This window comes from Balaenoptera physalus (assembly GCF_965194825.1).
Source record: "Balaenoptera physalus genome assembly, chromosome: X".
Classification (NCBI taxonomy): domain Eukaryota; kingdom Metazoa; phylum Chordata; class Mammalia; order Artiodactyla; family Balaenopteridae; genus Balaenoptera; species Balaenoptera physalus.
The window spans coordinates 67,096,379-67,108,551 of record NC_138903.1 but is presented as its reverse complement, the minus strand read 5'-3'; the positions used below and the strand labels follow the sequence as shown (position 1 = coordinate 67,108,551).

Sequence of the window (12,173 nt, the reverse complement as noted above, 5' to 3'; positions counted from 1 at the left end):
TGTGTTTTCATTTTAATTTGTCTGAAGGTATTTTCTAATGTCCCTTGTGGTTTATTACTTGACCTATTGGTTATTTAAGAGTATCTTGTTTAATTTATGCATATTTGCATTTTTCCCATTGTCCTTTTGTTATTGATTTCTAGTTTAATTCCACTGTGATTGGAGAAGATAGTTTTTTATGATTTAATTTATTTACTTATTTTTTAAGAGGTCAGTAAAACCTTTCATTTTATTTTATTTTTTTATTGAAGTATAGTTGATTTTTATGATTTTAATCTTCTAAAATTTATTAAGGCTTGTTTTGTGCCCTAACATGTGGTCTGTCCTTGAGAAGTTCCATGTGTACTTGAGAAAATTCGTACTCTGCTGTTGTTGAGCTGAGTGTTCTGTGTGTTAGGGCTAATTGGTTTACAGGGTTGTTCAAGTTCTGTGTTTCCCTGTTGATCTTTAGTTGGCTTGTTCTATGCATTATTGAAAGTAGAGTGTGATGTCTCCAAACTATTATTGTAGAACAGCCTATTTCCCCTTTCAATTCTGTCAGTGTTTGCTTCATATAATGTGGGACTCTGTTTTGGGTGCAGTTATGTTTATGATTGTTATATCTTTTTGATTAATTTACTCATCTGTTTTTCCCTTGCTGCCTTTAATATGTTTTCCTTATATTTAATTTTTGACAGTTTGATTAATATGTGTCTTGGCGTGTTTCTCCTTGGGTTTATCCTGTATGGGACTCTCTGTGCTTCCAGGACCTGATTAACTATTTCCTTTCCCATATTAGGGAAGTTTTCAACTATAATCTCTTCAAATATTTTCTCAGTCCCTTTCTTTTGCTCTTCTTCTTCTGGGACCCCTATAATTCGAATGTTGGTGCGTTTAATGTTGTCCCAGAGGTCTCTGAGACTGTCCTCAGTTCTTTTCATTCTTTTTTCTTTATCCTGCTCTGTAGTAGTTATTTCCACCATTTTATCTTCCAGGTCACTTATCTGTTCTTCTGCCTCAGTTATTCTGCTATTGATCCCATCTAGAGTATTTTTAATTTCATTTATTGTGTTTTTCATCATTGCTTGGTTCCTCTTTAGTTCTTCTACGTCCTTGTTAAATGTTTCTTGCATTTTGTCTATTCTATTTCCAAGATTTTGGATCATCCTTACTATCATTATTCTGAATTCTTTTTCAGGTAGACTACCTATTTCCTCTTCATTTGTTAAGTCTGGTGTATTTTGACCCTGCTCCTTCATCTGCTGTGTGTTTTTCTGTCGTCTCATTTTGCTTATCTTACTGTGTTTGGGGTCTCCTTTTCACAGGCTGCAGGTTTGTAGTTCCCGTTGTTTTTGGTATCTGTCCCCAGTGGCTAAGGTTGGTTCAGTGGGTTGTGTAGGCTTCCTGGTGGAGGGAACTAGTGCCTGAGCTCTGGTGGATGAGGCTGGATCTTGTCTTTCTGGTGGGCACATCCACGTCTGGTGGTGTATTTTGGGGTGTCTGTGGCCTTATTATGATTTTAGGCAGCCTCTCTGCTAATGGATGGGGCTGTGTTCCTGTCTTGCTAGTTGTTTGGCATAGGGTGTCCAGCACTGTAGCTTGCTGGTCGTTGAGTGAAGCTGGGTCTTGATGTTGAGATGGAGATCTCTGAGAGATATTTGCCGTTTGGTATTACGTGGAGCTGGAAGGTCTCTTGTGGACCAGTGTCCTGAAGTTGGCTCTCCCACCTCAGAGGCACGGCCCTGATGCCTGGCTGGAGCACCAAGAGCCTTTCGTCCACACGGCTCAGAGTAAAAGGGAGAAAAAATAGAAAGAGGCTATAATATAGTGAAGTAAAATAAAGCTATTGTAAAGCAAAGCTATACAGACTAAATCTCACCCAGAAGCATATACATATACACTCACAAAAAAAAGGGAAAGGGGAAAAATTAATATATCCTGCTCCCAAAGTCCACCTCCTGAATTTGGGATGATTCATTGTCTATTCAGGTATTCAACAGATGCAGGCACATCAAGTTGTTTGTGGAGTTTTAATCCGCTGCTTCTGAGGCTGCTGGGAGAGATTTCCCCTTCTCTTCCCTGTTCGCAGAGCTCCTGGGGTTCAGCTTTGGATTTGGACCCGCCTCTGCGTGTAGGTCGCCTGAGGGCGTCTATTCCCCGCCCAGCCAGGAGGGGGTTAAAGGAGCAGCTGCTTCGGGGGCTCTGGCTCACTCAGGCCGGGGGGAGGGAGGGGTACGGAGGAGGCGGGGCGAGCCTGCGGCGGCCGAGGCCGGCGTGACGTTGCAGCAGCCTGAGGCGCCCCGTGTGTTCTCCCGGGGAAGTTGTCCTCGGATCACGGGACCCTGGCAGTGGCGGCCTGCACAGGCTCCCGGGAGGGGCGGTGTGGAGAGTGACCTGTGCTCGCACACAGGATTTTTGGAGGCGGCAGCAGCAGCCCCAGCGTCTCACGCCCGTCTCTGGGGTCCGCGCTGATGGCCGCGGCTCACGCCCTTCTCTGGAGTTCGTTTAGGCGGCACTCTGAATCCCCTCTCCTTGCGCGCCGCAAAACAAAGAGGCAAGAAAAAGTCTCTTGCCTCTTCGGCGGCTGCAGACTTTTTCCCGGTCTCCCTCCCAGCCAGCTGTGGCGCGCTAACCCCTTCAGGCTGTGTTCACGCTGCCAGCCCCAGTCCTCTCCCTGCGATCCGACCGAAGCTGAGCCTCAGCTCCCAGCCCCGCCCGCCCCGGCGGGGGAGCAGACAAGCCTCTCGGGCTGCTGAGCGCTGCTCAGCGCCGAGCCTCCGTGCGGGAGTCTCTCCGTTTTTCCCTCTGCGCCCCTGTTGCTGTGGGATCTGCGCTGATCGCCGCGGCTCGCGCCTGTCTCTGGAGTTCGTTTAGGCGGCGCTCTTAATCCCCTCTCCTCGCGCACCAGGAAACAAAGAGGGAAGAAAAAGTCTCTTGCCTCTTCGGCAGCTGCAGACTTTTTCCCGGACTCCCTCTCGGCTAGCTGTGGGTGCACTAACCCCTTCAGGCTGTGTTCATGCCGCCAACCCCAGTCCTCTCCCTGCGATCAGACCGAAGTCGAGCCTCAGCTCCCAGTCCCGCCCGCCCCGGCGTGGGAGCAGACAAGCCTCTCGGGCTGGTGAGTGCTGGTCGGCACCACTCCTCCGTGTGGGAACCTCTCCGCTTTGCCCTCCGCACCCCTGTGGCTGCGCTCTCCTCCGTGGCTCCGAAGCTTCCCCCCTCTGCCACCCGCAGTCTCTGCCCGCGAAGGGGCTTCCTAGTGCGTGGAAATCTTTCCTCCTTCACAGCTCCCTCCCACTGGTGCAGGTGCCGTCCCTATTCTTTTGTCTCTGTTATTTCTTTTTTCTTTTGCCCTACCGAAGTACGGGGGGAGTTTCTTGCCTTTTGGGAGGTCGGACGTTTTCTGCCAGCGTTCAGTGGGTGTTCTGTAGGAGCAGTTCCACGTGTAGATGTATTTCTAGTGTATCTGTGGGAAGGAAGGTGATCTCCGTGTCTTACTCTTCCGCCATCTTCTCTGCCCAGCCTCATCTGTATATATATATATTTTTTGCCTTTTGTAATTGTGTTTGACTTAAAGTCTATTTGTCTGATGTTTATATAGCCATCCCAGCCTTCTTAGTTGCTGTTTACGTGGAATATCTTTTACCATTCTTTCACTTTCAACCTATTTGTGTCTTTTCATCTAAAGTGAGTCTTTTGTAGACAACCAATATTTGGATCATTTTTTAATCAATTTTAGCATTCTGTGCCTTTTGATTGGGGGTTTAATCCATTATATTTTAAGTAAGTACTGATGAGTAGGGATTTACTTCTTCCATTATGCTATATTTTATATGTCTTACTGCTTTTTTGCTCATCATTTCCACCATTGCTTCCCTTTTTGTTTGTTTGTTTATTTCATTTTTTGCAGTGACACATTTTGATTCCCATCTCATTTTCTTTTGTGTATCATATGTAGATGTTTTCTTTGTGGTTAACATGGGATTACATATAGCATCCTAAAGTCATAATGATGTAGTTTAAATTGAATGAACTTGACCTCAGTCATGCACATAAATCGTAGTCTTTTACAGCCCCATTCCCCCCTGTATATAATTCATGTCACAGATTTTGTTTTTATACATTTTATGCCCCAATAACATATATTTATAATTACTTTTTATGGTTTTGTCTTTTAAATCCTATAGAAAGTAAACCTGGAGTTACAAACCAAAATTACAATAATACTGGGTTTTATATTTGACTGTGTATCTTTTCCATACATCTTTAGTTCTTTATACATCTTTGAGTTACTATATAGCATTTTTTTCATTTCAACCTGAAGGCTTCCCTTTAGCATTTCTTGTAGGGTAGGTCTATTTTTAATGAACTCTCTCAGTTTAGGAATGTCTTGATTTCTCCCTCTATTTTGAAGGATACTTTTGTTTGATATAAGATTCTCAGCTGACAGTTGCTTTCTTTCAATACTTTAAAATATATTATTGCACTGCCTTTTGGCCTTCAAGTTTCTGATGAGAAATAAGCTGATAATGTTATTTATGATCCCTGTATGTGACAAGTCTCTCTTGCTACTTTCAAGATTCTCTCTTTCTTTGTACTTTGAAGTTCTGATTATAATGTGCTTAGTCTGGGTGTCGTTTAGTTTATCTCACTTCAAGTTTGTTGTGCTTCTTGGATTTGTAGATCCTGGCCTTTACTCAGATTTGGGGAGTTTTGGCCATTATTTCCTCAAATAACCTTTCTGCCCCTATTTTTCTTCTTCTTCTTGGACTCTGATAATGTATATATTGATCTGCTTGATAATGTCCTACAAGTCCCTTGGTCTCTCACTTTTCTCAATTCTTTTTTCTTTCTGCTCCTTAGCCTTGATAATTTCAGTTGGCATCTTCATGTTTGGTAATTTTCTGCCTGCTTATATCTGAATCCTTTTTGAATTTTTAATTTCACTTATTGCCTTTTTCAGTCCCAGATTTTCTGTTTGACTCCTTTTTATAATTTCTGCTTCTTTGTTGATAGTCCCATTTTGTGCCTACATTGTTTTCCTGATTTCCTTTAGATTGTCCACAGTTTCCTTTGGGTTTTTGAACATATTTTAAGACAGTTACTTTAATGTCTTTGTCTAATAAGTCCGTTGTTGGGGACTTATCAGGGATGGTTAAACGTTGTCTTATTTTGTTTTTTTGAATGGGCCATGTTTTCCTGTTTCATTGTTTGGTTTGTGGGTTTGTTTTTTTTTTAATGGCTGAGTTGGGTCTTCGTTGCTGCGCGCGGGCTTTCTCTAGTTGCGGTGAGCAGGGGCCACTCCTCGCTGCGGTGCACAGGCCTCTCACTGTGGTGGCCTCTCTTTGTTGCGGAGCACGGGCTCCAGGCGCGCGGGCCTCAGTAGTTGTGGCACGTTGGCTCAGTAGTTGTGGCTCGTGGGTTCTAGAGCGCAGGCTCAGCAGCCATGGCGCACAGGCTTAGTTGCTCCGCAGCATGTGGGAATCCTCCCGGACCAGGGCTCGAACCCGTGTCCCCTGCATTGGCAGGCAGATGCCCAACCACTGCGCCACCAGGGAAGTCCCGTGGGGTTTTTTAAATTGCAAATTGGGCATTTGGCTATTATAATGCAGTAACTCTGGAAATTAAGTTCTCTCCCTTCCCAAGGATTTGCTGTATTTTTTTTTCTTTAGTTGTCATAGTCTTATTGATATGAGACTCTCCCCATTTATTTTTCAAAGTTTGTTTATTGTTTTGCATCATTACTGAATGCTCTTTTCCTTTCACTAATGTTCTGTTAATGTTTTGAAAGAGATTTCCTTGAATGCCTGATCTTTTCCAGTCTTTGTAGATTGGCTCTGTACTGGGACACTCCTTCAGTACTTAACTAGACTTGCAATGAAGCTAAAGGATCACTCTGAGGTTAAAACTTAAGGTCTTCTCAGGTTTTTTCTGAGCATGTTTCTTACCTGGGCATACACTTGGTTTTAAAATTCTTCTGTCTATTTTGCTGGTTTTGAATGTCCTAAATTCCAAGAGTCTCATCCTAGCTTCGTCTCTGGGCCTTAGGTGGTCAGTTGTATGTCTCCACCTATAATGTCTTGGCCCTGACATCTGTGGGTTTATAGTTGCCTTGTAACTTTTTTTTTTTAAGCATTTTTTTCTGTTTTCTCCCATCAGAATTTCAAGTTAGGTGAAACAATGATAAAAGTTTTATGTCATTCCTTTGGTTATCCCCAGGCAGGTTATAATAGATATACACAATAATTTGCAAATAATTTCTGCTGTGCTCCCTCTAGTTTGAGGGAGGAAACTGTCAACCAGGCTGCTGCTGCTTCAAGAATAAGACCATCACCTCACTAGGAGGTAGTGGGGTAAGGGCAAGTAAAAATACCATAAAACTTTCCTACCATTTTAAAGATGGCCTTTCTCTGGTCTCTACTGAATGCCCTGAGTTATGCATGAAGAGTATACTCTACCTTGTTTAAAATTGAATACCTTCCAGACCTATATGATCAATGGGAACTATTTAGCTCACAACTTCTTGGTCACACTTTGTCTGACTTTGTGGAGTTTTACTCCTCATGTGCATTTTAATATTCAGTTAAGACAGTGACTCCCATTTTGATTTCTGGAGGTCTTCTTGTATAGTCCTTTTCTCTCTGTAGTTCTCTGTAGTTTCTCTCTGTGGTTTTTCTAGCCATCTCAGCTTGACCTCTGTCTTCCCAGCTCAGCACAACTCCAGTGTTCTGCTTTGGATACCCTCGATTCTGGAATGTGCGTTCAGGCAGCAGTCAAGGGGGAATAAGGCCCTCCTTGTTGGTTTTGCTTCTCTCAGGTATCAGTGTCCTGCTGGTGCCTGTTATTCAAAGTACAAAAATGTTAGTTTCGTATATTTTGTCTACTTTCCTAATTGATTACAGCAGGAGGGTAAATTTGGTCCCTAGTACTCCATCATGCATTGTGATCCTGAATCTCCATCAGCAGAAATGGGGCTCAGCCTTTTCAGTATGTTGCTTAAATGGTTTTGTTTTCATTTTTTCTTTTCCTTTTTCAATTCAGACATGGGATACATTTCATGTCCTTATTTATTATTCTTTGCTATAGCTTAATTTATCATTTCTCCTAAGTTCTCCCATTTCATTACTATTATTAGTTATATAAACTTTACTTAAATTGTACCTTGAGTGCATAAACACATACACTTAATCACTAATAAGTAGACAGTTTCTTTATAAATTGTCTTCTCCTCCATTCAGGATGAAGATTCACTAATCTCCCATCCTGAAGATAGTGCTTAATAGCTAAAATATCACTTATGAACATATGGTTCAAAATTCTTAAAGCCTTGTATATTAGTTTACTACTGTGCATTAAAAAATTACCACAAGCTTAGCTTGAAACAAGACAAAGTTATTATCTCACAGGTCTGTAAGTCAGGAATTTGAGAGTGGCTTAGCTGAGCGTGGTCTACTGGGTCGTCTGCTCAGTGTCTCACCAAGTTGAAATTAAGATGTTAGCCAGAGCTGCAATTTTCATCTAAGACTTTGTTGTTTTCTAGCTCACATATTGGCAGAATCCAGTTCCTTGTGATTGTAGCAGTGAGGTCCTTAGCTACTAGAGACTTCTCTCCACAGTATTGCAGTTTGCTTGTCTTGGAGACCAGAAGAGAGCATCTCTTACCCTTTGGTCTTTTTAAGGGCTTACCTTGATTAGGTCTGGCTCACCTAGGAGAATGTCCCTTTTGATTAAACCAAACCCAGCTGATTAGTGGCCCAATTATGGGAATGATATCTCATCATAGTTACAGATCTCAGTCACACTCAAGGGGATGGGATTATACCAGAGGGTGGGAATCTTGGAGGCCATTTTAGGATTCTGTCTACCACACCTTGCAAATAGGACAAGACATTCAGAGAATTTTACATTTTGGCTAAAGGCTTTGCCCCAGCAATATGAAGCTGGGACACATCCAAGCTAGAACACAATAAAAATTTAGTGAATACTTAGTCTATGCCTGATACTTTGTATTCTTTGCCTTATTTAATCTCTGCAACAACCCCATGAGGGTTGTTCATAATCTTTCCTACTTTGCACATGGAGAAACTGAAGCTAAGAGAGTTTAAGTAACTTGTTGAAATGGAGCTGGGATCTAAATGGCCTGTGCTATTTATAGTCCACCACACTTTCTCCTAGTATTAATCTTGATTGGTTAATAATTTCAGTTTTATATAAGTGAAGTATCTATCCAGGTAATTTATTACAAATTTGTGACTTATTCAACATTTTTTACATGCAATAATGGTACTGTAGTTATGATTTTAAAAAGAGTGTCCTTTTAAAGAGACATTCTAAACCACAGATGAAATAACATGCTTGCTTGGGTTTGCTTCAGAATCATTTATGGAATCAAATGAGTTGGAGAACGGGTGGGAGGCTGTCAGTGAAACAGAACTGGCCAGAAGTTGATAATTTTTGAGGTTGAATAATGGGTAACAGGGCTCATTATGCTACTGTCTACTTTTGTTTATGTTTGAAAATTTCAGTAGTGAGTATCAAATAATCCATTCATTTCTAGTTACAGTTCTAAATAAGGAAAAGAATACCGGCTAATATTTTATCCTTAAGCATCACAACGTCTTCAGTTTAAAATCATGAATCTTTATTGATTGTCATGGAACCATAAACCTGTTTATACAAGCATTTCATTTATTAAAGTAGTAATGCATAGTGGTTAAGAGCATGGACTCTGGAGCCTAACCCTCTGGGTATAAATCTTAGTGTTGTGATACTTAATAGTTGTATGACCTTGTGTAAGTTATTTAACTTCTCAGTCCCTCATTTCTTTTTCATTTGTAAAATGGCAACACTTGTACCTAGCTTATACAGTTCTTGAGTATACTATGTAATGGATAGACATTGGGATAAGAAAGCAAAAAAAATATACAAATACGTGTATTCATATGTATCTATTTAAGTTTTCTTTCAAATAAGAAACTTGAGGTAATTGTTTCCCTTTTGCATTTAGAGGGTATTATATGTTCTTGTCATGCTTTCGAGCCTGAGGTTCTCAAACCAGTGTTTCTGAAAGTTTTTCCCTTTCACAACACATATTTACAGTGTTTTTCAATGGGAGTCTTCTGGAATCTTGGGTGGGACAGTTCTTGTTTGGGACTGTCTTTCATACTGTAGAACATTTATATTTACCTTCCCCTCTGCCTTCATTAAATACCAGTCCTAACCAGTCATTGTGATAACTGTAAGTGCCCTTGCACATTTTCACATGTCCTGTAGAAGAATAGAAAAATCCCTTTTGGGGAGCCATGTGTCTATTCAAATTTTTTTTTTTTTTATTTCTATTTATGGCTGTGTTGGGTCTTCGTTTCTCTGCGAGGGCTTTCTCTAGTTGTGGCAAGCGGGGGCCACTCTTCATCGCGGTGCGCGGGCCTCTCACTATCGCGGCCTCTCTTGTTGTGGAGCACAGGCTCCAGACGCGCAGGCTCAGTAATTGTGGCTCACGGGCCTAATTGCTCCGCAGCATGTGGGATCTTCCCAGACCAGGGCTCGAACCCGTGTCCCCCACATTGGCAGGCAGACCCTCAACCACTGCGCCACCAGGGAAGCCCCTATTCAAATTTTAATGGTGGTGCCATGGATTAATTTAGAGTGCTACTTTTGTCACATCTCTACCTAACACATGTTGCGATGTTCAAGGTGAGAACCGATGAGCTAAATTAGCGACATTACCACAGTGATTCAAAGTCTTGTGGAGGTTTTTGATTTTGGAAAACATATAAACCTGTGATCTGTCCTGGTATTACTGAACCAGAATATTGGATGTATGGTATGGAAGTAGATGTGTCTGTATTTTGCAAAATTTCCCTTAGTAAGACTCATACTCCACCATTGCTTGAAAGATTTCTTTGAGCTTAACTATAATTGTCTTTCTTGTAGGTGATAGAAATTGAAGATGCTTCACCCACTAAGTGTCCAATAACAACCAAGTTGGTTTTAGATGAAGATGAAGAAACCAAAGAACCTTTAGTGCAGGTTCATAGAAATATGGTTATCAAATTGAAACCCCATCAAGTAGATGGTAAGAAACTATTAGATGATTAAAGCATTTTTAGTTAAATTTTACCAATATTTGGTGTCCCCTGTGTGCCTCACATTCTGCTAAGTACTGGAGTTACGTCTACTGGTGAGCAAAACAAATATGATCCCTGCCCTTATGGAGTGCATAAGCAAATGAAGAAGAACAAAACTGGACAGTTGCAAAGAAAATGAGTATTATGAAAGGGGAAGTGTGCACCTCACAAATGGGTATATATAGCAAGTGAATTTCACCTAATCTGCAGTGGTTGGCTAAGGGCAGCTGTGGGGTAGGGAGAGGTACACTTAGCTAAAAGCCTTCTTCAGGAAATGCTTTTTCAAGTATGTTTGTTAATAATGTTCCTACATTGGTTTTGGAAAGATACCAGATTATCCCTATCCTCTGCTTTGTCAGAGTGGAATCAGGAAGTCAGTTTTGATTGTGTATATGAATGAATTCATAAGGGAAGTTCTGTAGTTCCTACTCCTTAGGTAGCAAGCCCCTTTATTGTTCAGTTTTTAATGTTGAATAAAGGGAGAAATGATGAATTATCTCCTGGATTTTTTTTTCCTGATTGACTCAATAAACCTGAAAGTATATTTGATAGGAATCTATTCTCTCTTTGGATAAAGTTTCTATTTTAGATTATTCTTATGTCTCTTTGGACTATCCCAGGGAATGGCGAAGGTCTGCTGTGATAGCTTAGAGGAGTGAAAGTTACCCTGTTGTGTGCTTGTGTTCACATTTTTTTCTAGTTAACCTTAGTGTGTGTGTGGGGGGGGTAAAACAAATCTCATTTACATTTAAGAGATTTTTATCTCTCTTTTTAAAAAATTCTATTTCTTAGAAGTTTTCGTTATGTTTTTGATGTGATTATGATGGCAGATTTATTTTATTTTATTTTCTCTTATTTTATTTTATATATTTATTTGGTTGTGCCAGGTCTTAGTCGCGGCAGGCGTGCTCCTTAGTTGCAGCTCTTTGGCTCCTTAGTTGTGGCATGCGAACTTTGGTTGTGGCATGCATGTGGGATCTAGTTCCCTGACCAGGGATCGAACCCGGGCCCCCTGCATTAGGAGTGTGAGTCTTAACCACTGTGCCACCAGGGAAGTCCCGACAGAAGATTTTTTTTTTTAACTTGAGCCTTTAAATTGAGCATAACGAAGCTGTCATTTTTAGGTGTTCAGTTTATGTGGGATTGCTGCTGTGAGTCTGTAAAAAAAACAAAGAAATCTCCAGGTTCAGGATGCATTCTTGCCCACTGCATGGGCCTTGGTAAGACTTTACAGGTAAGAACATGAAGGTATTCTGTTCTTGTGCATTCATTAATTCAAGAATATGTATTCGTTTATGTTCCAGGCACAGTTGTAGGGGCTGGAGATAAAGCAATGAACAAGAATAACAAGATTTCTCACTCAAGAAGCTTATATTCTGGTGGGGGAGAGAGATGTTAATCAAATAAAATAAGAAATATTTACTTTCAGATAATAAATGTTAAGGAAGAATAGAGAGGGAAAGCATCTTTTAGGAAGTGATCTTTGAGCAGAGATCCTAATGAAGTGAAGGAGTAGGGTTACAGGCATAGCCAGTAAAACTGCAGAGAGTCTGAGGTGGAAATGAAGTTCCTTTACAACACTGTTTTTTTTTTTTTGGCCGTGCTGCGTGGCTTTGCAGGATCTTAGTTCCCCAACCAGGGATTGAACCTGCGCCCTTGGCAGTGAAAGCGCCGAGTCCTAACCACTGGACCACCAGGGAATTCCCGACTTTTTAACAGTCTGTGATCCTTTAGTAATGAGAACATAATATATTTTTCACTATTAAAATACTACATTTCTGAATGCAGGAAGTTGCAGGAAGACTGCAGGAGTTGTAGCAGAGATGTGGAATTAGTTTATATATATAAAATTTCAAGCCATAAGACAATTACTATAGATTCAGTGAGAACACTTTACATGGAAAAATACTCAGTAACATAATTCTCTTCTAAATGGGCAGTGGTATTTTCTGAAGATCATAAGGATGTTCTCTGGGAACTAGGGACTTAGTAGCTGTTTTGGTGTGGTTACTTTTTATATTCATATTATTATTACTGATCATAGAATCATGGAGCTTTAGAGTTGGA

The 12,173-nt window shown here is 41.0% G+C and overlaps 1 protein-coding gene across 6 annotated transcripts in view; it reads left to right on the top strand.

The window, feature by feature from the left end:
• ATRX (ATRX chromatin remodeler) overlaps positions 1 to 12,173 on the top strand; it is a 242,716-nt gene that overhangs the window by 125,955 nt on the left and 104,588 nt on the right. For all 6 annotated transcript variants that reach the window (XM_082447341.1, XM_082447346.1, XM_082447343.1 and 3 more), the window contains 2 exons: positions 9,913 to 10,054; positions 11,231 to 11,340. In XM_082447341.1, the coding sequence (XP_082303467.1) occupies positions 9,913 to 10,054; positions 11,231 to 11,340 (252 nt within the window). The remainder of the gene's footprint in view (positions 1 to 9,912; positions 10,055 to 11,230; positions 11,341 to 12,173) is intronic.